Raw genomic sequence first — 25,798 nt, forward strand, 5'->3', positions numbered from 1 at the left:
ACGGAGAGTTTTTTTTTAAAAAACAGTTAGGAACTCCACTATACAAAAACAAATTCAAATCATGATAATCGGACCCAATTTTTAAGAAAATAATTGCATCAGGCACATTTTAAAAACTTACTTTAATACATAGGCACCAGTAATATGGAATATGTAAAGGCAAATGTAGTACAGCTGTCGAGCGATATCCTCCTGTAAGATTCAATAATTTGAAACACATGAGGAACAAAAACTAAGTTGTCTAAATGACATCATGTGTGCCTTAAAACAGGTGTACATTTGCCTCCGTTCCTCAGAGGATTTGTTCCCAATGCCAGGTATGTCATCAGAAGATGAAACAGAGAGGAAACCAGGTTCTCTCTCACAGGCAGGGAGAAGTCAGATGTATTGCTTGAAGTCATTCTTGCATAACATTTAGCTAATGAAGAAGAACTGGATTAGTATATGCTTTGGAACTGATTGGCTCAACTGCCTGCCTATTTTCCGACTGAGGACTGGTGTGGAGGACTTCAAGAAAGGAAAACAAAATCAAACATAACTTCGCAGCAAAATAAATGATACCTTACAGCTACAACAAAAGGAGGAGCCCACACATTATTTCCTTGCATTCAAAATCATTCTAAATCATATTCCTTACTGGAGATAATTAATGACTTAAATGATGCTTCAATTTTTAAGATTTATTGATTGTTCTCCATATTCTGGAAATATACACAAAAATCTTCAAGTCAAATCATGGATCCTCCTCTCAACTACAGTAGAAAAGAAAATTTCTGCATAGACTGATGTCAATAGAATTGTTGTTACAGTGCAAGGGGTCACCTTTATCCCCATTATTTCCGCATCAGCTCTCCCAATCAACATTTCTTTCAGTGCCATTGTCCTGCCTTCTCCCCATAACTTTGCAAGTTTCATTTTCAATGAACTTCCAATTTCATTTCAATTTCTTGATTGAACTTGTCTCCACCACACACGTGGGCAGCACCTTGAGGATTCTGGGTAATCCAAGATGAGGACAGGAAAGATTTCTGGCTGTAAGAGCTGCTTTTTTTGAGGTATTTTAGGTGTTGGAGGTGATTTCCTCAAATTCCAGGAGCAGCAATTACTGTTTTATATGCTGTTGCATCGTTTTGGAACTTTGGAAAAAAAAGTCAAAACAACAACAGTTTTAAAAGGGAGCAGACAAAGGAAGCACATAGTGAGGACAGTGCAGAAGAAAGAGAGGGGGAAAGAGAGAACCTGCAGAGTTACTGCCTTTGCTGTTTGAATTCATGTATCGCTGGACATCGGAGTGCATCTGGGAAAATTAACAAAGAGTGAATTTCACAACCACTCTTGGAGGAATTGTTGGGTGAAGTTCACAGCACAGAATCAGATAAGTTCATTGTTGTTTTAAGTCTGTCCAAGAGAAAGGCTGCAGTAGTGAGTATAGTGGATTCTTTCTTGATTATATGTTTTTGGAAATAAGTCTACATGTATGGAATGAGCTGCCAGAGGATGTGGTGGAGGTTGGTACAATTGCAACATTTAAGAGGTAATTGGATGGGTATATGAATAGGAAGGGTTTGGAGGGATATGGCCCAGGTGCTGGCAGGTGGGACTAGATTGGGTTGGAATATCTGGTTGGCATGTACGGGTTGGACCGAAAGGTCTGTTTCCATGCTGTACATCTCTATGACTCTATATGTAAAAGTTATTCCTCACGATTTTTGCTTCTTTTAGACTTTTCGCTTCAATTTTTTCATGCACAGGAATATTTTCTCCCCACTTACTATGTCTACAGTTTAAGCTTCATGATTTTCAATACTTGAATCAGATCTCATTTTGGCCTTCTCTTCACAGTGGAGAAAGTGAGGACTGCAGATGCTGGAGATCAGAGTCAAGTGTGCTGGAAAAGCACAGCAGGTCAGGCAGCATCCATGGAGCAAAGAGAGTTGACATTTTTGGCAGAAGTCTTTCATCAGGAATGAAGCGTTTGGGGTGGGGGGGCTGAGAGATAAATGGGAGGGGCTTGGGGAAGGGGGTGAGGTAACTGGAAACGTGATAGGTAGATGAAGGTGGGGGTGAAAGTGATAGGTCGGAAAGGAGGGTGAAGAGGAGAGGTGGGAAGGAACTTGGACAGGTCAAGGAGGGCAGTGCTGAGTGAGAGGCATGGGAATGGGATAAGTTGAGGGGAGGGCAAATGAGGAAACTGGTGAAATCCACATTGATCCCATTGCAGGTTCCTAAAGCAGAAGATGGGGATTCTTCCTGCAGGTGGTTAGGATTTGGGTCCCACTCCACCAAGGAATCTTTTCGCATCCGACAGAAATTTACCTGTTCTTCCACTGTATCCATATGTCATCTACAGTATCCATTGCATCTGATGTGGTCTCCTCTACATTGGAGAAGACAGGACACAATTTGCAGATCGCTTCAGAGAACATCTCTGGGATATCCGCAACAACCAGCCCCACCGCCCATGTCTGAACACTTCAACTTCCCCTCTCATTCCACCAAGGACATGCAGGTCCTGGGCCTCCTCCATCGTCAAAGCCTAACCACCAGATGCTTGGAGGAAGGCGGCCTCATCTTCCACCTTGCGACCCTGGAACCACCCAGGATCAAAGTGGATTTCACCAGTTTCCTCATTTCCCCTCCTCCCACCTTATCCCAGTCTCAAGTCTCCAACTCAGCACCATCCTCTTGACCTGCCCATCTTTTTTCCCACCTACCTGCTCCACCATCCTCTCAGACCTATCATTTTCAACCCCACTTTCATCTCCCTATCACATTCCCAGCTGCGTTCCTCCCCAGCCCCATGCCCCTCCCATTTATCTCTTAGCTACCCACGGCCTACAAGCCTCATTATTGATGAAGGGCTTATGCCTGAAACGTCAATTCTCCTGCCCCTTAGATGCTGCCTGATCTGCTGTGCTTTTCCAGCACCACACTCTGACCTTCTCTTCACCACAAGATCATACTCAACTTCTCTAACATATTTTCGTAATTGAAATTCCTCATTCTTGGAACGATTCATGTAAGACTCTTCTGCATGCTCTCCACTGCCTTCAAACTCATCTTAAATCGTGGCACCCAGAATTGTACACAATGCACCAGCTGAGGCCAAACTTACAATTAGTTCAATATAACCTCATTGCACTTGTATTCTACGTCCCTATTAATAAAGGCTGAATTATTTAACTGCTCTCCCATCTGTCCTACCATCTTCAATAATCTGACATCATATGCAACCAGGTCCCTCTGCACCTGCATCTACTCGAATTATACTCGATCTATTCACAATGTTGGTATCAAAATTTATCACTTCACACTTGAGTTTTAGACATTATCTGCCACCAACTTGTAAATGTCCTTCAGAAATTCTACACTAACCTCCAAGTTTCACAGCAAACTTCAAAATTGTACCCTGCACCCAAAATTCAAATAAATATCAGGAATAACAGGGGTATTACTGCTGATCCCCGAGGGACTCCACCACAATACTTCCCAAGTCCAAAAATCATCCAGTACCCATTATTGTATTCTATCACTCAGCCAAGCACATATCAATGTTGCAACTCCCTTATTATTCCAGGAGCCATAACTTACATAACAACACTTTATCAAATGCCTTCCAGAAGACCATTTTTACCACATCAGCAGCACTGCCCTGATCAACCTTGTCTGTTTTCTGGTGAGAAAAGTCCAGTAAGCTAGTTGAATACGATTCTCCCGGAAGAAATCCAAACTAGGTCTCTCGAGTTAACCCACACGTGTCCAGGTGACTATTAATCTGGTTTCAAATTATTGTTTTGAGATGCTTCCTAAAATTCTGAAGGTAAACTGACTGCTATGCAGTTGCTTGGCTCAACATTTGCAATTCTTACCTTTTACCTGCCTTCCTTACTTTCCCGTGCCTCTTACTACCTCTACACCTATTTAAGACTTTAAAATTTTCTTATGTTAGATTTTTCTCCATTCTCTTATTTACTTTTTCACCACCCTTCTGAACTTGAGGTAATCTAGTTCTCAATTTTATTTCCTACCACATCTGCAATAATCATACTTATTCTTTTTAATATTTTCAATCTCTTGTTATCTACAGTATTCTGAATTTGGTTACCCGACTAGTTTCTCTGAGGGAATGCATTAACAACCCTGATCATTCCATATGTGGGGAGAGGATGAGCAAAGAATTATACAATGGGTTCAGGAAAATCTTATTGCAATTCAACATTTTTTGAGCATCAAATGGGTGCCAGTTTCTCAGGGGGTTCTTTCAGACGTCCAAACTCGATTTCTTTAAAAGGTCACTGAGTTACTCTGTTACTTTGGATTTCCATTTCATCAACAAATTTGATTTTACCTGATTAGATTATTGAGATGCTATGAGTAATAATAAAGAGGTATACAATTACCTTTCTAACTTTCTGAAAATAGAGCTCTGGTAATGCATGGAGCCAATAGGCAATCTGGCAAATGTAGAAAAATTTCACCTGAAAACTGAACCAAATAAAAGATTGAAACTAACAGTATAGCAAGTGCATAACAAAGTTATTTCAGATTTTTCAGTTTTTCCAAAACATGGATCAATTTTTAAAAAACATATTCAAATGGATGATCAGTTAGAAGTAATTTAATTGAAATGCATTTTGCAAGAATCACATTGTATACAATCAGGTTGCTACTGAATCGATTATGTTCTCAGTCCAAGTTGGGTTTGAAAGCCTTCATTCTTACACACAAGAGGAGTTGGTCTTCAACTTCTTGAGCATGCTCCACCATTAAAATGGACAATGGTGGATGATCTTCGCAAACCTACTGAGCTACCTTTGTTCCATAATCTTAAATACCCTTACTAATAAAATGTTATCTAACTTGCTCTTAATAAGCTTGAACTACACCACTACCCCCAGCCTTCTGGCTGTAGCCTGGTATCTCATTCAAGTAAACCTAAATAATGTGGAACTCATTCGCCCCAATGTTTCCTCATCCAATATACCCAAAGGTTCACTTACTAATTGGAATGGTTAAATAGTGTTTTAAGTGGAAATACTGAGGGCTACATTTCACTTCCTAAGGTCAGTGGTGCCAGTGCAACATCACTTCCGTTTTCCCAGCAGAGATCAAATAGCTCAGTTCTTCAGAATCTAACAAAAGTGATTTGCTTACCTTAATTCACCAATGGACAATATATAATCATGACATAGCTCGAGCAAAGAAGCAGGATTCAACCCACCCAAAGGCAACAAACCAGATGTTGTTGGCAGCAATCTAATTCACATCTACCTTCCAGTCAACTAAGCTACATGACCCCAAGAGTCAGAGATTTTGTCAGAACATACACTTTTACCTATATCAAAAAAACAAAATCGCTGGAAAATCTCAGGTCTGGCAGCATCTGATTTCTCTCCACAGACTTAATGATTCTTGTCCCATTGCAGCCTGGAGCTTGGGCTAATGATGGTAGAGGCTCTAATTTATTTCAATCACATGAAGGGCCAAAGAGATCGCCCACTCTTACCACCATCTATTACCACATGTTCAAAAGATTTATCAATTGATACACAAGATGTTTGGCCACAATTGAACCCACCTTACTTGATAATAAAGTCTTGGAGCTGGGATTGAACTCAGCGCTACTGGCTCAGACAAAGAGACACTAACCACTTCACCCAAGTCCACTTTTAATAAGATATTCTTTAACAGTGATTTCTTAAAGCCCTTGCTGTCTTTTCATGATTTTTATTTTATTCTTTTATCAATTTTGGATCAAAGGTTTGAACTGGGAACTTAGAGTTAAACATAACTTCTATAACACAGGTAAAATCTTGTGTTTAACTAAACAAGCTATTCAATTGAGGGGCCAGGCGAAAAGTTGAATGCAGGTTGGCTCCTTGTCAAAAAGGTCTATGGACACTTCGGCACCAGGGAAGAGCATTGTATTTGCACAGATAGCAGAAGTTGGCTACTAACAAGGTCAGCATCCGAGACTTGGTTCCAGCAAGTCTAGAAAAAAAATATTATGCTAAATCAGATGGCAGACATTGAATGGTAACTACAACATTATGGAGGAGACAGTCAGTCTGTTGGTGAGTGGTCAGAGTTTGAACTGGGTTTTGTACTGTGTTGTGTGAAAGTTTTCATGCTGCAGCATCAGCAGCCAGATTTGAAAATTGTCTGCCTGACCTCCCATTAGCAGTTCCTGGAAGTTCAAGGAATAAAAAACTAAGCGCAAATATTACTACCTTTATCTTAGTGAACTTTAAATAGGACCCTGAACCCTACTTTTGACATAAGTGATATGCCTCTTATAGAGAAACAGCTCACTAACAATCAACAAAACTTAGATGAAATTGGCTACTTCAACGCTAATGCCCATGAAACCACTGCAGTCAATGGCTTCAAAACAGGCTGAGTAGGAAAGAGAGGAGAAGCCAGGAGAACTGGGGGGTCCTTTTAAGAGTGGATAGAAAATTAATGGTCAGGACAGTGGCAGTAGAGCAAGCTGTTGAAGAGAACAGAGATATTAAACAAACCGTTTGAGAGGGAGAGCATGAAAGCAGAACGTACTAGGAAAATTCAACAGATCAGTAGAGAGAGAACCAGAGAGGTAATATTTCATGCCCAATAGAGTTGCATTTCAAATCAATGTCCTCAAATGATCAATGTTTTAAATGAATCACAGCTGTGTTTAGATTAAATCAATCTTTTTCTGAAAGATTAATTTCTTCGTCCAAAAACTGTTATCTCGTGTCAATGAGTGAGCCCTTCAACCAAGGTTTAACAGAAAACACTGCCTGTTCATAGTAAAAAAAAAAGGAACTGGAATACAAAAAAAGTTTTAATCATATTTAATAATATTTAGATTAGATTACTTACAGTATGGAAACAGGCCCTTTGGCCCAACAAGTCCACACCGTACCTTTGAAGAGCACCCCACCCAGACCCATTCCCCTACATTTACCCCTTCACCTAACACTATGGACAATTTAGCATGGCCAATTCACCTAACCTGCACATTTTTGGATTGTGGGAGGAAACCGGAACACCCGGAGTCAACCCATGCAGAAAAGGGGAGAAAAGGGGAGAATGTGCAAACTCCACACAGACAGTTGCTTGAGGTGGGAATTGAACCCGAGTTTCTGGGGCTGTGAGGCAGCAGTGCTAATCATTTAATCATTTCTTTCTTTTTCCCTTCCACTCCTAAAAATGCCAATTAGAGTCACAGAGATGTACTGCACGGAAACAGACCTTTTGGTCCATCTTGTCCATGCCGATCTGATATCCTAACCTAATATGATCCCACTTGCTAGCACTTAGCCCATATCCCTCTAAACCCTTCCTATTCATATACCCATCAAGATGCCTCAACCATTTCGTCTGGCAGCTCATTCCATAAACACACAAACCTTTGCACGAAAAAGTTGTCCCTCAAGTCCCTTTTGTATCTTTCCCCTCTCACCCAAAACCTATGCCTTCTAGTTCTAGACTTCCCCACACCAGGAAAAATACCTTGTCTACTTACCCTATCCATGCTCCTCATGATTTTATAAACCTCGAAGGTCAGCCCTCAGCCTCCAGTGCTCCATGGAAAATAGACCCAGCCTATTCAGCCTCTCCCTAGAGTTCAAATCCTCTAACCCTGGCAACATCCTGGTAAATCTTTTCTGAACCCTTTCAAGTTTCACAACATCTTTCCGATAGGAAGGAGACCAGAACTGCACACAATAATCCAAAAGCGGCCTAACCAATGTCCTGTACAGTTGCAATATAACCTCCCAACCCCGATACTCAATAAAGGAAAGCATACCAAACTATCTATCTGCAACTCCACTTTCAATGAACTATGAACCTGCACTCCAAGGCCTCTGTTCAGCAACACTCTCCAGGACCATTAGGACTCATTACAATCCAGTATTTCAATAAAGAGGGGCTGTTTGCCCTGGAGCATGTAAGTTTAGATCTAAAAGGCAACTTTTTCCACAGAGAGCGGTGTGTGCATGGAATGAGCTGCCAGAGAACATGGTGCAGGCTTGTACAATTGCAACATTTAAAAAGCATTTGGATGGGTATATGAATACTAAGGGTTTAGAGGCATATGGGCCAAGTGCTGGCAAATAAGACTAAATTAGTTTAGGATATCTGGTCGGCATGGACAAGTTGGACCAAAGGGTCTGTTTCCATTCTGAACATCTCTATAAATTATGACTCTATATGTTCATACATGAAGCTAACACAGGGGAATCAACTGTTTAGTTGTGTAGCATATTGCTTAATTAATGCTGCTTTCACACTCCAATCCTCGCCTATGTTGCACAAGTGTCGCACCAACATGTCAGCAATACTGTCATCTACTTCAGCTCAGAAAGGTCTACATGTTGTATTTTGACAAGCAGAAAAGTATAGACAGACAAAGCCACAGTTGGTCAACAATTTCACATGCAGATATCCTCCAAAAGAATCCTGGCATAAAACAACATCTTACAATACTCATTCTATGAGAACGGTTAAACAGAAATCATGAAAGTTAAAAGTAGAATAAAAGTACTTCAAATTCCTAATGAATTTTCCAACATGATTCTTCTTCCAGAACCTCTCAACACTTCTTTTAACACAAAATATTTTCATTTTATCTAAAATTTAGGAAAGAGTGCTTACAACATGTGTGTGTGTGGATATCCTTCCCATAAGAGAGTAGGATCAGTGGTAAATTTCTCCTGGAGAGGGGAGGGAGGGAGGAAAGAGACACGCAAGAGAGAGAATGAAAATCAGTAAATTACAACTTTAATAATACTATATAAATTATAAAATTAATTATTCCAAAGATAGATTCTTACTCCAGTCAGGATGCTTGCACCCCAGATAAAGGAGAACAAATAGAAGAACGCCAGCTGGCCAGATTCATTGAATTTACTGTGCTTCGTTTTGGACAAATGCAGCCGTCTATTTATTTTCTGAAAGAGGTAAAGTTGATAAGGAAAGAAAGTCACAGAATTAGCCTGCAATCTTAAGTTCAAAACATAAACCTAGCTGGTTAAGATTCAGGTTAAAATCAAATGTGATTCTCCAACCTAATGATAAAATAATATATTCTACATGTCTACAACTTTTGTAATTCTCAATAAGTGACCAAATAATGCCACTTCTTCAGAGCTGATACAACTGGAATTTGTGAATTTAGTTTACAATTGAGAAAGTCTTTTTCCCCCAACTCCCCCTTTGTAGCAATCCATTAGCAATTAACAGAAACTAGGCTTCCCCCAATTTGGTTCTGTTGGATTGCTTCCAAAATAGCTACATCACTTTTGTTTGGATCCTTTGTCAGTGGCAATATCTGAGGAGCTGTGCATCACATACATACACAATAGCTAACTCGAAATAAGGTTGTCTCCACAAATCCTATGAATTGGTAATTCAAATGTCGATAGCCAACCCGGATTGGGTTTAACATATTGAGTAAACGGTTCAAGTAACCCCATTAATTTCCTAACATATCAACTATGAAAGATAGCCAAACAAAAAAAAGTCCGAAAAACGTTGCTTTTTGATATATCCTCACAGAGTTCAAAGCCTTCTGGCATGGAAAGGGAAATCAAGTTGGACAGTAATGCTTTGGTTGACAGTAAAGTCTGAAGAAAAGATTTAAGCCTGATATATTTCGCCCCTTTGAGATACAATTTTATGACTAGCTAAGTCTGGTACACACTGAACTTATACACTTGGTTTATGAGTCTGTGACCAATGCAAGACCTGTGTTAATGGTTATGGTTCGCCATGCAAAAAGTAAATATCTGTTTAAGGATTAATTTGTACAAAGCATTTAGGAAAGAACAGAAAAGTTTTCATTTACAGAGACTTAACAATGGATTTTCTTAACTGTCAGAAGAAATGTAATCCAATTAAGACAGTGATTTAACAGTATTAAGAGGAAAAATGTTGTGTGCATCAGGTGCAGCAAGTGGGAAATGGATGCCCAAGGCAAATGAAAAACAAGAGGTTTGGATAGCACAAAGGGGAACAGTGAAAATTTAGCAATTGTAAAAACTGATGTGATGCAATGCCACGTCAACAGGAAGAAGAATTAAGATGACACCAACAGGAAGGTATGGTGGGGAAAAACATGAATGCGTTCCTATATTTTCCTTAATGTAGAAAAATGATTGAAATGCTTTTCATAGAAGCACAAACAAAAATGAAAATAATTAAGAGCCGGAAGAAGTTAGAGGGTTGAGAAAGAGGTGTTTTAAAAGAAAAACGTAGACAGTTTGGGGCAGGCAGGAGGTCTAGGAAGAATTTCTGGAGGCTGTGCCCTGGGTAGCTGAAAGCACAATCCATAATGTAAGATTAAAAAAAAGGAAAAGAAAACAAATGATGGCAGAAGCTTGGAATTGGAGAATTTGAGGGAGCTAAGGAGATTAGAGATAGGGTAGGATGTTCAGATATAAAATTTAATGTGTTAAGTACTGAGGAACCTGAAACAGTGAAAACAGTACTGAAAAGAGAGAGTGTGGCTTGCTGTTCTGTAAGATGCATAAAGACTTTGGAATGAACTGTACTTTGAAGGAGGAAGAAAAGCAGGTCACCAACTAAGCTCTAAGACCACAGGTGTTAGATGTGCTGAGATGAAAGGGAAACAGCTCATGTTAAAGAAGTGGAAATAGGCAGTCATAGTATTTGGTAGTATTTACGGTAAGTACGCCATGTCAGGGACAAGAAGTAATACCAATACCATTGGTAGCATGAGGCAGTGACCGACAGAGGGATGCAAGAATGAACATTTATTTGTGTTAATCAGGAACAGGTGCACTGGAAATGTAAGTATTCAGGCAGCCCTATTATTTCCCTTGCAGCACAGCAGGTTTTGTATCATTATTGACATGCCAGTGTTAGGCAATATTTATAGATAAACATTCCAAACAGCATTTATGAACTATAGTTGACAACGGGAACACGAACAAGAAAATTAAATAGATTTGTAGACTTATATTTATTTGCTATTTGTGTCTTAATGCGTAAATACTATACAATTCATTATTTATATAGAAAAAAAAGCTTTTTAAAAAAATTATAAAAGTATAAAAGGTAGTATAACAATCTTATGTTACAAAAACATTAACATTAAACAACCTACTACTCTACAAAACAAACCAAAGCTATCACAAAGGTATGAAACAATCTTTCCATGTTACAATTCCATTAATAAATTAACTTTGCAAATTAGTTTAAATTAGCTTAAATTATATTAGGCTAACCCAACTTAATATAGGTCAAATTTGATAAAATCAACTTCAATTAAATTACACCACCCGACGTACCCCTGCCGAGGATCCCATCTGCAAAAGCATCAGTTATTATACCCGTATTTATTCAAGCTTCCTCCCTCCAGGACTCCCAGACCGCCAAATCCGGCCTTCATGGCTATATGAAGGCCCTAGACAATATGGCTGACAGGTCAACGTCTATGTAATTTAAAAAAGGACCGCCACGTCTTTATAGAATAGTTTTCTGCTGCACCACATTCATAAGAAAATCCAGACGAATGTGCTCCGTCACTAATCTACACCACCCCGTGAATTCCTGGGGCTCCAACAAAGCAGGTGAACAGTGAGGTCTTAGGTAAATTACCCTCACCCGACCACATAATCCTCCATGCTTTGACTAAGTTTATAATAATTGGGCTTCTACAATGCTCAGCAACAGATTTCAACCTATCCATAAATAGCAAATTAAGGAGGGGGTCACCTTGCCTGGGAAGCTTTGACATTAAGTCATATCAACATTTGATCCTTCCACACCTAGTCACTCACATAGGACAATAAGGCACCTACTTGGTATTGCTTGAAGTTGGGGAGATCTATCCCCCCACCCGATACCCTGTCGGAGTTGAAACTTTGTGAATTTAAGAGGGCGCCTATGACACCAAATGAAGGATCCATGCCAGCCACTGAGCCTCCGCAGCACTGATCTGGGCAACGACAAACGGGTGTATTCTCATGGGGTATAGTGGCTGAGGAAGAACATTCGTTTTTAATCAGGGCTATTCCACCTAACCACAATATTGACAACCCCTCCTAACGGTGAAGAGCTTGTTTTATCCTTTCAATCAATTGCACAAGTTAGCTCTATTCAGCTGGTGGAAAGCAGGGGTAATAAAAATATCCAAGAAAACCTTTTTGTGACCACCGAAAAGGAATTGTCCCATCCTCCAGGACAGGCACTCCCAACCAAGCTGCCTTACTGCCTACTCCATCCTCATAACCCTCCGATCAGTATAACGCCATGTAGAATTTCCTGAATATGACATTGATCTTTTTAGACGGAGCGATGATGCCAGTTCTCTCCCTAATGGAGACAATGGACTGTGGGGCACTTTTCTTCCTGGCCAGAAATGCCAGGTATCTACCTGGCTTATCACCAGATACATATAAACTTTGCTTTGCAAAGGAGACCTCTCTCTTTGCCACGTGGTTAAGTACTGAATTCAGAGTAGCCCGGAGAGCTGTGACCCACTGTCACTTAGCCACAGATGGTCTATCATAATATGCCGATTCGGCTGCCTTCAGCCGGGCCTCAAGCATACATTGCTGTTCTCCTCTTTGCCTCTTCCTGCTCCTTAAATAAGTCCCGGTGGTCTCCCAAAGCATCGATGGGTCACTGGCCGTACTCGAGTTAATGTCCCAGAAAGCTCTCTACTCCCTTGTGAAGTACTCTATAAATTTGCTATTCTTCAAAAGAGGGAATGCTACATATCTATTCCACAAGTGCATGTTCATAAATCTGTCACTATTTCAGAAACAAGCCACACAGGTGATCTGTCCTTGGCCTCATCTCATTCTTGGACCATTTTAGTGAAAACTACCACTCCTCAACCTACATACACACAAAGACAACAGCTCAGCCCTCCACAAGTTGTCCTTACCTTTGTTGTTGCAATGCTTGTCTCATCTGCATCCCAGCATGCTACCTCCAATTCTCAGACTGACTCCCCCAACTTCCCTATTACAGGAGTGGCACCTTCACGGAGCTTCCCCTTGGAACCACCACCACCCTCCCATCCCCCAAAAGACTGGCTAAACTGGACCTACAGGTTTTATGGTTGCCCACTTCAGGGACTGTAGTGGTACAGACTTTCTGACCCTCCTTAAGCAGCTAATGAACCAGATCCAAGCCCTGACCAGAATGCAAATTATAATCTTGATTTACTGTGGTAGGACCCCCTGACCGACAACACTCTCCATTGATGTGACAGATAAACTTGCCAGTTAAACTGAGACATGCCAATTTGGTTGAAGTGCATGCAGGGTGTTTGTGTATGCTGTCAGCACATGCTGCAACTGTGAAATCAATGTATGTCACCATATAATAATATGTGGAAGTTCCAGTGTTGGACTGGGGTGGACAAAGTTACAAATCTCACACCACCAGGTTATCGTCCAACAGGTTTATTTGGAAGTACTAGCTTTCACAGCGCTGGTCGTTCATCAGATACCTGAAGGAGCGCCACTCTGAAAGCTAGTGTACTTCCAAATGAACCTGGTGTTGTGAGATTTGTAACTATATAATATGTTCAATCCTGATGACTGCTGCCAATCATGACAAGCTGCTTGCTCTGTGTCTGCACCAAACAATGAATCAAACAGAAGTACACAGCTTTTAAACTCTGGCTTAGGGGTCAAAGTGTGCAAACGCAACATACAGAGCCGTAATGTAAGTAAGCTCTAAGAGAGAAAGTGATGCTTTGCCTAATTCATGAGTTGGATATCTGTCCTGGTGCACAAATTGTCTTGGCAACAGCATTTTAATGAAAAGTGCAGAACTATATTACAAATGGATTGGATGCCGCTGGTCGAGGGATGTAGGTGGTCACTGTCTACAGAAGTGGAAATGTGTTGCTGGAAAAGCGCAGCAGGTCAGGCAGCATCCAGGGAACAGGAGAATCGACGTTTCGGGCATAAGCCCTTCTTCAGGAATGGGGAAAGTTTGTCCAGCAGGCTAAGATAAAAGGTAGGGAGGAGGGACTTGGGAGAGGGGCGTCGGAAATGTGATAGGTGGAAAGAGGTCAAGGTGAGGGTGATAGGTCAGACTGGGGTGGGGGCGGAGAGGTCGGGAAGAAGATCTCAGGTTAGGAAGGCGGTGCTGAATTTGATGGATTTGACTGAGACAGGGTGGGGGGAGGGGAAATGAGGAAACTGGTGAAATCCGACTGTCTACAGAAGTCATGATTTGGAGATGCCGGTGTTGGACTGGGGTGTACAAAGTTAAAAATCACAACACCAGGTTATGGTCCAACAGGTTTAATTGGAAGCACACTAGTTTTTGGAGCATCACTATCACCGGATGAAGGAGCGACACTCCGAAAGTTAGTGCGCTTCCAATTAAACCTGTTGGACTATAACCTAGTGTTGTGTGATTTTTAACTGTCTACAGAACGTGCCCACAGATGCTTGGAACTGACGAGGGCTTCAACATTGTTTGTCAGCTGTTTCAGGCTGTCAGGAAGTCTACCATAGGCCACCGTAAACTCTACAGGTCCAGGTTGGCCAGTTTTTTGATGGGTGGCGGGGTGGCAGTTAGTCCAAGATGGAGGCCTGGAGGAGCACAGCAAGCTGGAGTCACTAGCTACTTTGACTTTCATGTCCAGAATTGTCGTCAGCTAATTTCTAAACATTGGTTTGGAGAGTGAGGATATAAATTCAGAGAGATTCAATAATAATGGCATGTTATTCCAAGGCAGCAGATGCAAAAGGGCCTTTGAGTGCTCACAAGAGAGAGTGCCTTATCCTGCCTGTCAACACTTGGTTGCAGAATTAGACTTCTTCTGTCAATGTCAGGAATCTTGTTTCTGCTCATCTCCCTGTACTTGCTCAATTAACTTGCCAATGACCATGTCATTCAGGGGCTGGAAAAATTCCACCCAGTGCTTCTGGTATGTAAATCAGGGAAGGGAACCAAGTTGGGAATGAATTGAATGGTCAGCCAGAGAAATCAGTATACTTGGAAAATCCACTTTCAGCATGATGGACAGGCATGACAACAAAAGCTGTGTCACATACATAAAGAAAGGAAGTAATTTGCATTTATATAGCAATTTGAGGCCGTCTTAAGCCAGCTAAATATAGATATGCTTTTAAAGGTATTAGACAAGGGATAAATATTGACCTCAGAACCATGGAGATTACCCTGATTGCATTTGAAGCTATGATGGGATATTTTGCATCCATATGATAGAACAGATCAGGATTTGGGTTAACACCTGATTCAACATTTGTGCAGAAAACGCTGGATGGTTCAGCCTGGATCACTAACTCAAATCTCAGGGGCAGGACTTAAATCCACAACCACTTCACTCAGATGCAAGAAAGATTGTTTCATCTAGAGTGCAATAACTAAGAAATGGAAGATCTTTTTAATGCAGCAAAGATTGAGCAGACATAAGTAAGGTCATCCAGCCCATAGTCCGGGTGGAGTTGCATAGAAGTGCTTAGTACTTTGAAGGTACCCTTAAATATAGGCAGCAAAAAGGATTTGTACTTCATGCAGAGCAAGAATTTTGGTAACAAAATTTAACAGAGGAAGTCACTATTTTAAGTCCCTACATTTTAATGCTGGTCAATTAATGAGGACATACTATCGTCCCGGTTTCTGTCTTCCCACTGCCAATCTTCCAGCTCATAGTGTCTGTCACACAGTGACCGTTCAGTTCACAGCATACATCCATTCAAGTTAAAAATGTTCTAACTGCCTCTTGCTCACCTAAGGGTTCAAAATAACCTAACAACAAACTGCAGAGGCAGACAGCAGGAGAAAGGGGTCAGGAAATGGTAGAAGCCAGAAGATTGATGATCTGTAGACAAAGAGGATCGAGACCGGGATATAGGAGAAATAAGAAGTTCATCAAATTGAAGCAGCAGCAGGGTGCAAGTACAAAGTTTAGCATACTTCTATTAACTTTCAAATTAAATTAACTCAAAAATATATTTAATTTACAATACACAAATTTAACCACATTGCAAAGTGTTGCAACTTAATGTGTACGTTTTAATTTTTTTAATGACAATTTTTAAGACCAACTTGAGCTTTAACAACTGATTTAATGCAAAGATCTGATTTGCTTAAACTTGATTCAATTCAACTTGAACTTTTCTTAATCATTGAATATATCCCCCTTGACTTTCTCACAAATAAGGTGCATCAAAAAACTGAATTATTCTATAAAATATGGCAGCTCTTTTTGAACTATATCGACACAAATATTTTGGCCATATTGTCCAGGGCTTTTGTCTGGCTGTGGGAGTGGTTCTGGCTGGTCCAGGGACTCCCGGGAGGAGGAATCCCATATAAATACGGGTTTCATTATGACTTGATGTAAATCTAATTTGAGCATGTACTTAGTTATTTAATTATTCTGTTGTTTAATCGCTAGAAAAAGGAAGGGAAAAAGGAAGGAATGAAAGGAGAAGGAAGGAAGGAAGGAAGGGAAAAAGGAAGGAAAAACGAAGGAACGAAAGGATCGAGAAAGGATCGAAAAAGGAAAAAAAAAGAAAAAAAGGAGAGGGAAGGAAGGAAAAGGAAGGAAAAAAGGAAAAGAAAGGAAAGAAGGAAAAAAGGAAGGAAAATGAAAGGAAAGGAAAAAAGGGAAAAAAGGAGAAGTAAGGAAGGAAGGGAAAAGGAAGGAAAAAGCAAGGAATGAAAGGATCAAAAAAGGAAGGAAAGAAGGAAGGAAGGAAGGAAAAGAAAGGAAGGAAGGAAAAGAAAGGAAGGAAGGAAAAGAAAGGAAGGAAGGAAACGAAAGGAAAGAGGAAGGAAAAAAGGAAGGAAGGAAAAAAGGAAGGAAAAAAGGAAGGAAAAAAGGAAGGAAAAAGGAAGGAAAAAAGGAAGGAAAAAAGGAAGGAAAAAAGGAAGGAAAAAAGGAAGGAAAAAAGGAAGGAAAAAGGAAGGAAAAAGGAAGGAAAAAGGAAGGAAGTAAAAGAAAGGAAGGAAGTAAGGAAGGAAAAGGAAGGAAGGAAGTAAGGAAGGAAGGAAAAGAAAGGAAGGAAGTAAGGAAGGAAGGAAAAGAAAGGAAGGAAAAGAAGGGAAGGAAGTAAGGAAAAGAAAGGAAGTAAGTAAGAAAGGAAGGAAAAGAAAGGAAGGAAAAGAAAGGAAGGAAAAGAAAGGAAGGAAAGAAGGAAGCAAGGAAAAAAATGAAGGAAGGCAGGCAGGAAGGAAGGCAAGAAACAAAATAGGAAAAGGAAGGAAAGAAAGGAAGGAAAAAATGAAAAGGGGGAAGAAAAGGAAGAAAGAAAGGAAGTAAGGGAAAGAAAGAAAGGAAGTAAGGGAAAGAAAGAAAGGAAGTAAGGGAAAGGAAGGAAGGAAGGAAGGAAGGAAGGGAAAGGAAGGAAAGAAGGAAGGGAGGAAGGGAGGAAGGAAAGAAAGAAAGAAAGAAAGAAAGAAAAAGAAAGAAAAAGAAAGAAAGACAGAAAAGAAGGAAGGAAAGAGGAAGGCAAATGAAAGGCAAACGAAAGGAAGGAAGGCAAATGAAAGGCAAACGAAAGGAAGGAAGGCAAATGAAAGGCAAACGAAAGGAAGGAAGGCAAATGAAAGGCAAACGAAAGGAAGGAAGGCAAATGAAAGGCAAACGAAAGGAAGGAAGGCAAATGAAAGGCAAACGAAAGGAAGGAAGGGAAAGGAAGGAAGGGAAAGGAAGGAAGGGAAAGGAAGGAAGGGAAAGGAAGGAAGGGAAAGGAAGGAAGGGAAAGGAAGGAAGGGAAAGGAAGGAAGGGAAAGGAAGGAAGGGAAAGGAAGGAAGGGAAAGGAAGGAAGGGAAAAGGAAGGAAGGGAAAAGGAAGGAAGGGAAAAGGAAGGAAGGGAAAAGGAAGGAAGGGAAAAGGAAGGGAAAAGGAAGGGAAAAGGAAGGGAAAAGGAAGGGAAAAGGAAGGGAAAAGGAAGGGAAAAGGAAGGGAAAAGGAAAGGAAAAGGAAGGGAAAAGGAAGGGAAAAGGAAGGAAAAAGGAAGGAAGGAAGGAAGAAGGAAGGAAGGAAAAAGGAAGGAAGGAAAAAGGAAGGAAGGAAAAAGGAAGGAAGGAAAAAGGAAGGAAGGGGAAGAAAGGAAGGGGAAGAAAGGAAGGGGAAGAAAGGAAGGGGAAGAAAGGAAGGGGAAGAAAGGAAGGGGAAGAAAGGAAGGGGAAGAAAGGAAGGGGAAGAAAGGAAGGGGAAGAAAGGAAGGGGAAGAAAGGAAGGGGAAGAAAGGAAGGGGAAGAAAGGAAGGGGAAGAAAGGAAGGGGAAGAAAGGAAGGGGAAGAAAGGAAGGGGAAGAAAAGGAGGGAAAGAAAAGGAGGGAAAGAAAAGGAGGGAAAGAAAAGGAGGGAAAGAAAAGGAGGGAAAGAAAAGGAGGGAAAGAAAAGGAGGGAAAGAAAAGGAGGGAAAGAAAAGGAGGGAAAGAAAAGGAGGGAAAGAAAAGGAGGGAAGGAAAAGGAGGGAAGGAAAAGGAGGGAAGGAAAAGGAGGGAAGGAAAAGGAGGGAAGGAAAAGGAGGGAAGGAAAAGGAGGGAAGGAAAAGGAGGGAAGGAAAAGGAAGGAAGGAAAAGGAAGGAAGGAAAAGGAAGGAAAATAGGAAAAGGAAGGAAAATAGGAAGGAAGGAAAAAAGAAGGAAGGAAGGAAAATAGGAAAAGGAAGGAAAATAGGAAAAGGAAGGAAAATAGGAAGGAAGGAAAATAAGAAGGAAGGAAAATAGGAAGGAAGGAAGGAAAATAGGAAGGAAGGAAGGAAAATAGGAAAAGAAGGAAGGAAGGAAAATAGGAAAAGAAGGTAGGAAGGAAAGGAAGGGAGGAAGGAAGGGAGGGAGGAAGGAAGGGAGGAAGGAAGGGAGGAAGGAAGGGTGGGAGGGAAGGAAGGAAGGAAGGAAGGAAGGAAGGAAGGAAGGAAGGAAAAGGAAGGAAGGAAGGAAAATAGGAAAAGTAGGAAGGAAAATAGGAAAAGTAGGAAGGAAGGGAAAAGGAAGGAAGGAAAAAGGAAGGAAAGGAAAAAGAGGAAGGAAAAAGGAAGGAAGGAAGGAAGGAAGGAAGGAAGGAAGGAAGGAAGGAAGGAAGGAAAAAGGAAGGAAGGAAAAAGGACGGAAGGAAGGAAGGAAAAAGGACGGAAGGAAGGACGGACGGAAGGACGGACGGACGGAAGGACGGACGGAAGGAAGGACGGAAGGAAGGACGGAAGGAAGGACGGAAGGAAGGACGGAAGGAAGGACGGAAGGAAGGACGGAAGGAAGGACGGAAGGAAGGACGGAAGGAAGGACGGAAGGAAGGACGGAAAAGGAAAGGAAGGAAAATAGGAAAAGGAAGGAAAATAGGAAAAGGAAGGAAAATAGGAAAAGGAAGGAAAGAAAGGAAGGAAAAAATGAAAAGAAAGGAAAAAATGAAAAGAAAGGAAGGAAGGAAGGAAGGAAGGAAGGAAGGAAGGAAAAGGAAGGAAAAGGAAGGAATGAAAGAAGGAAAAAGGAAAGCAAGAAAAAAGGAAAAGAAAGGAAGGAAAAGGAAGGAAGGAAAAGAAAGGAAGGAAGGAAAAAAGGAAAGGAAAGGAACGAAGAGAAAGGAAAGAAGGAAAAAAAAGAAAGGAAAGGAAAGAAGGAAAAAGGGAAGGAAAGAAAAAAAGAAAAGAAAGGAAGGAAGAAACGAAGGAAAAGCAAGAAAGGAAAAAGGAAGGAAAAAGGAAGGAAAAAGGAAGGAAAAAGGAAGGAAAAAGGAAGGAAAAAGGAAGGAAAAAGGAAGGAAAAAGGAAGGAAAAAGAAAGGAAAAAGAAAGGAAAAAGAAAGGAAAAAGGAAGGAAAAAGGAAGGAAAAGGGAGGAAAAAGGAAAAAGAAAGGAAAAAGAAAGGAAAAAGAAAGGAAAAAGAAAGGAAAAGGAAAGGAAAAAGAAAGGAAAAAGAAAGGAAAAAGAAAGGAAAAAGAAAGGAAAAAGAAAGGAAGGTAAAGAAAGAAAGAAAGGAAGGAAAGAAGGAAAAAGAAGGAAAGAAAAAAGGAAAAGGAAGGAAGAAAGGAAGGAAAAGGAAGGAAGGAAAAAAGGGATCTTGGCATTTGATAAGGTTCCCCATGGTAGGCTCATTCAGAAGGTCAGGAGGAATGGGGTACAGGGGAACTGAGCTGTCTGGATACAGAATTGGCTGGCCAACAGAAGACAGCGAGTGGTAGTAGAAGGAAAATATTCTGCCTGGAAGTCTGTTGTGAGTGGTGTTCCACAGGGCTCTGTCCTTGTACTGTTTGTAATTTTTATTAATGACTTGGATGAGGGGATTGAAGGATGGGTCAGCAAGTTTGCAGATGACACAAAGGTTGGAGGCATCGTTGACAGTATAGAGGGCTGTTGTAGGCTGCAACAGGACATTGACAGGATGCAGGGATGGGCCGAGAGGTGGCAGATGGAGTTCAACCTGGATAAATGCGAGGTGATGCATTTTGGAAGGTCGAATTTGAAAGCTGAGTACCGGATTCAGGATAGGATTCTTGGCAGTGTGGAGGAACAGAGGGATCTTGGTGTGCAGGCACATAGATCCCTTAAAATTGCCACCCAAGTGGACAGGGTTGTTAAGAGAGCACATGGTGTTTTGGTTTTCATTAACGGGGGATTGAGTTTAAGAGTCGTGAGATCTTGTTGCAGCTCTATAAAACTTTGGTTAGCTCACACTTGGAATAGTGCGTCCAGTTCTGGTCGCCCTGTTATAGGAAAGATGTGGATGCTTTGGAGAGGATTCAGAGGAGGTTTACCAGGATACTGCCTGGACTGGAGGGCTTAACTTATGAAGAGAGGTTGACTGAGCTTGGACTTTTTTTCATAGGAGAAAAGGAGGAGGAGAGGGGACCTAATTGAGATATACAAGATAATGAGAGGCATAGATAGAGTCGATAGCCAGAAACTATTTCCCAGGGCAGAAATGATTAACACGAGGGGTTTTAAGCTGGTTGGAGGAAAGTATAGAGGGGACGTCAGAGGCGGGTTCTTTACACAGAGTTGTGAGAGCATGGAATGCTCTTGTGCAGTTGTGGAAGCAAGGTCATTGCGGACATTTAAGAGACTACTGGACATGCATATGGTCACAGAAATTTGAGGGTGCATACATGAGGATCAATGGTTGGCACAACATCGTGGGCTGAAGTGCCTGTTCTGTGCTGTACTGTTCTATGTTCTGGGAAGGAAAAGAAAAGGAAAGGGAAGGAAAAGGAAAGGGAAGGAAAAGGAAAGGGAAGGAAAAGGAAAGGGAAGGAAAAGAAAGGAAGGATTCCAGTTTCTCCAAAAACTTACAAACCATTGTATAACCAATAAGTGATCACAGATCCACTTACCGTTCAAGATATTAAAAATTAATACAGGTAATTCAGATTTCTATTTTCCAGTTTATATTTGCAGATGCAAAAAAAAAATTCTTACATTAGTCTCAAATATAGACTAGAGGGCTGCAATCAATTAAGAGTACCAAGAGTGAAACCAAACACTGAGGCTTGGAACACCACAGAGGGCAATGAACAGAGTAGCCGCACAGGATTTGAAACACACATTGAAGCATGGGTAGATTTCATATTATTTAGTAAATAGGAATTATAAATTCTGGCAAAAGTTTTCCTCAGAATAAGTCCATGAGCAGAAACTAATGATAGCAACAGTGATAGTCCTATAGCACATAGGAAATAAGTTCAGGTCTTATGGACCAGTTATATTCCTTCATTGTTGTTCACTTGAAACAACAGATAGGTCCTATCAATGCACCACCCATGTCAGTACTGCAGTGAGGTATTGTCTGGATTGTACCCTTGTTTCTGGTGTGGGGCTTGAAACACATAGCGTTTGAACTCGAGACAGGAAGGCGTAGATCGAGCTAAGACAAAGCTCCAGACACATAGCAAAAGACAAAAATAAATCTAACAAATGTTCATGAGTTAAACGTTAGGAAACAAGGTTATTGTGAACTTCTCTTTTTAATACTACTGGTTATTTCGTTGTCTTTAATCTTGAAGGAACACATACAAACACTGCACAAGGTACAGGTTGATAACCTCTGTGCCTCAAGTTGTCACTAGTGCTGTTCAAAAACTGGTTGGCCAGCAAGTACACATTCCAAGGAGCTGTGAGCAGACAGCTCGGCTCTCCTGGTTTCAGTGCTGTTGGAATTGAGCATAAAAAAGCCTTGGTGGTTGGGATAGAAAATTGGGAAGTTCATAAAAATCTAAATGTATCAAGAGAAACAAGAAAGCAAACTACAGGTGTAAATAAGGTTTCTCCAGATGATTTACATATACCAAAACCCAGTTCAATACAAGGGTCACAAATCTTTCTGAAATTTTGCCTAGACACGTCTTATTCATATGCAGAATAATTATCCCAATACTTGACTTCCAAGCTTACCAATGCAACATAATATGCAATGGGGCAACTGTTTTCTCCTCCTTTGCTGGGATATGATCAACCCACACTTGAAAACCCTAGAGCCATTTGTAAATGTTACAGAATAGCAAAGTGAGTGAACTGTTTTGGTGCTTACATGATCATCTGGATGAATGATGCCATACTGCACACTGTTCTAACTTAAACAGCAGCTACCAGGAAATGGCAGCAGAAGGGCAATGAGATTCAAATGTTTACAATTTCCTGTTATGGGAGCAACTTCAGTATTCCTCTTTTACAACTAAAGTGTTGAGATTAACTCACGGATATTAAGAGCTACCATCCTTTTTTCTGAGGAACAATCAAAATATGAAGAACAGAATCAAAAGTTTTGACTTACATCGAGAATATATTCCTGTATCACAGCATGTAGAATGATAGCTATCAACATATAAAAGAATATGGTGGCCAAGTCTTTAAATCCATATTCATAGAAGCTGATAGAATCAATTTCCTCATCTACAAAAAAAAGATTAAAACATAGATAAACACACTTTGCAAAAAATTAATGTTAAAAATCCAAAGTTCAAGACCCTGCTTCTCAGCACAATCATAAGTGAGGTCAGCAAATTGGTGGTACAAGCAGAGATGAGGATGTCACTTCAGAGCATAATTAATCTTCTAGTTATAAATTTTAATGATTTGAAAACCAAAAGAGCTGTAAATAGATTCATTCACTCTTATACCTAACTTCACAGAAAAAACAATCTCAACATGCAAACTCAAGTTCTGGAATGATATAAGCTATATATCAATTTATTCTCAGTGCAAAGAAAGGAAACTATAAATATTTAAGGGCACAGAAGTCCCAAACGAAAACTCTCAACCTGTTCTTATTCTGGTTATGGCCAAAGTGGTAACAAGCTATAAGAACAAACCTGCATTAATATCGTGTTATCCAGTACCTAGAGAAGCTCCAAATCTTTATAACCAAAAATACATTAAGTGTAGTCAGTCAGTATTTTAAGGTAGGAAAGGTTACAATTAATCGAAACTGTGCACAACAGAATTCCACAAACAGCAATGCAATAAAACACATTTATGGGGTGATTAATGTATTGTTAAGGGAATAAATCTGTTATCAGGGAACCTCCTTTCTTTGTCTATAAATAATAGTATAGGCTCTTTAACACCGCTCAAGTCAAAGCAGAGATTACATATCTGAAAGACAGTACTCAATGCAGCTTTTGTTCAACATGGCACTGAAATATTAGCCTAGATTATATAGTCATCTTGGACTTGAATCCACGATCTTCTGTTCAAAATAGACTGTTACACCTCTTGCCAAGGTTTTAAAAAACTCCTATTGCAAATCAAGGCACCTGTTTTCGTCAAAGTCCTGGAGACACAATGGCGTACTTGACATCAAAATTGCTGATATCATATTTAATGTGATGTTCAAAAGAAGTGGAAAAGGAAGAAATGAAAAGAGTCAGAAACAAAACTCCATTTGTTGAGAGAGTCCTGCACAGTCAAATAAAAGCCAATTCTAAAACATTTGAAGAAAAGAATACATTTAGAATTAAAATAGCACCCAATAACAAAGGTGATCCAGGATAAAGTGGTTTCCTTTAAAGGTGAATCAGACTGATCCTGGGTTTTTGGCTTCTCTACCTTCTATCAGATATGGATTGAAAACGGAAGCTAATTTACTGCTCTTAATGCAGTTCAAGATTGAGATTTGGCTTTGAAACTGCGAGCATGTTGCGATCAAGTAAAATCATGCTTCTTCTCTGCACTCTAACTTTCCGCCTTGATATGCTTGCAGACACCAACAGACATGAAATATGTTATACAAAAATAAAGACTTATTTCCTTGCAGTGATCTCACCAAGAGAACTGTAAGAATAGTTAATTTTTGAAGAGTAGTCTAACAACCATTTTAGTATGGCAACAATTCTGGAAATCACAAACTATGAATTTCAAATCTGAAAATTTGCAATTGTTGTGAAGTTGTGGGTGTACTGTACCTTTAAGAGAGTTGAAAAGCTAGCAAAGACGTCGAGAAGCACAGAGTCCAGAATAAGGTAATAATGCAACATTTGGTAGAAACAGCTCGAGTAAAACAAATTCAAATTCAGCCAATTTAAATTATGCCCTAAGATACCAATCTCCAATCAAGTTCGAATTTAGTATTTTGATAATATTAAAATCAATGAAACAATCCAATGTTTTGGGCTATAAATATCAGACATTTTGAACAGTTAGCCAGAGCGGCAAAGAGAACTGCCAAAAGACCAACATATGTAGGCTGCCAGTAAGAGCTCTCTGAGAGGTACTTGTCTGGATGGGTTTGCACAGAAAAAACCCATTGAAACCAACCTGGAGAGAGAATTTAGAGAGAAAAATCTACCGAAGAAACTCGGCAAAGCTGACTGGTTGTGAAACGTGATTATTTTTCTGTAAATCATAGTCAGGATTTTTTTTAAAATCAGACTAGTATTACAGAGGGGCAGGCAAAGGATAGGTTCAAGAGAAAGGAGTTGTAAATATTCTCTGTCAGACTTTTAAAAAGTTGTTAACTTTTCCTTTAAATAGTTTTTTGGGATAGTTCTTTGCCTCTTGAATTTTAACAGATTACAGCACAGGATGAATCTTTTCTATGTTGCTGGTTTAAATTAGCAGAGGGGTTTACCCGGTTTCCTAACACAGTAAGACTGTTTTCAAACTAGAATAGATGTCAGCTTTCAAACTTAAATAAAGTGGAAAAATAGCCTTTAGTAATCACTGCAAGCATAAACAAAAGTAGTATCCAGTCATCAAGTACAGCTCAAGCGTCTCAATTTAGGAACCAGGTTAACATGCCCGATTTGTGAAATTTTAGCCATACACCAAGTTAAAATTCTGACAAAGAAACTACCAAAAACATGTAGCAGATAGATACACTAAATACTCATCAAGAAGCAGCAGTAAGAATGATAAAGCAACTAACCAGAAGGAAAATCAATAGAATCACTCAACATGTTTTGTTAATATCTTTGTCCAATGCATATATATTCTTTTGTCAGTAACCGGAGGGTGTGATAACACATATTAATTAAGTAGTTCACAAATATATAAAATGGACAATTTTGTTATTGTGTACTTGGGTCTCCAACAACGTTTCCCATAGTGTTGGTCAGGAAATTGGTTGGTAGTGACAACTGTGGAAAAGCTTTAACAATACACTGACAACAATAATGGGTTGGCTCTGTCGGATCAATTATATTAACAAAACAAAGAGTCTAATGAATCCATCATATTTGTTTTGGCTAAGAGCAATTAAAATTAATACTTTGATCATTAGTGATTATATATGAGTAATTAGAGAATGAATCTTGAGAATTTATAACAGGAAAGTTAAGAAACTTCGACATATTTTAGTTATTTGAGTATTTGCTTTAGAAGGTTTGTGCCAAAGCTTTTCATCTTGCA

The 25,798-nt window shown here is 40.0% G+C and overlaps 1 protein-coding gene across 2 annotated transcripts in view; it reads right to left on the minus strand.

Moving 5' to 3' along the window:
* Nucleotides 1–25,798, minus strand: part of LOC122560232 (translocating chain-associated membrane protein 1-like 1) — a 99,465-nt gene that overhangs the window by 21,808 nt on the left and 51,859 nt on the right. For both annotated transcript variants that reach the window (XR_006314705.2, XM_043710705.2), the window contains exons 3-7: nucleotides 22,725–22,843; nucleotides 8,823–8,939; nucleotides 8,644–8,702; nucleotides 4,401–4,485; nucleotides 122–192 (exon numbers count right to left, since the gene is read on the minus strand). Coding sequence is in view for 1 of the 2 variants with exons in the window: in XM_043710705.2 (XP_043566640.1) it covers nucleotides 122–192; nucleotides 4,401–4,485; nucleotides 8,644–8,702; nucleotides 8,823–8,939; nucleotides 22,725–22,843 (451 nt within the window). In the remaining variant the exon portion in view is untranslated. The remainder of the gene's footprint in view (nucleotides 1–121; nucleotides 193–4,400; nucleotides 4,486–8,643; nucleotides 8,703–8,822; nucleotides 8,940–22,724; nucleotides 22,844–25,798) is intronic.

This window comes from Chiloscyllium plagiosum, unplaced genomic scaffold, assembly GCF_037043375.1.
Source record: "Chiloscyllium plagiosum isolate Xiang-an unplaced genomic scaffold, Cpla_swu_hap1 HiC_scaffold_15, whole genome shotgun sequence".
Taxonomy (NCBI): domain Eukaryota; kingdom Metazoa; phylum Chordata; class Chondrichthyes; order Orectolobiformes; family Hemiscylliidae; genus Chiloscyllium; species Chiloscyllium plagiosum.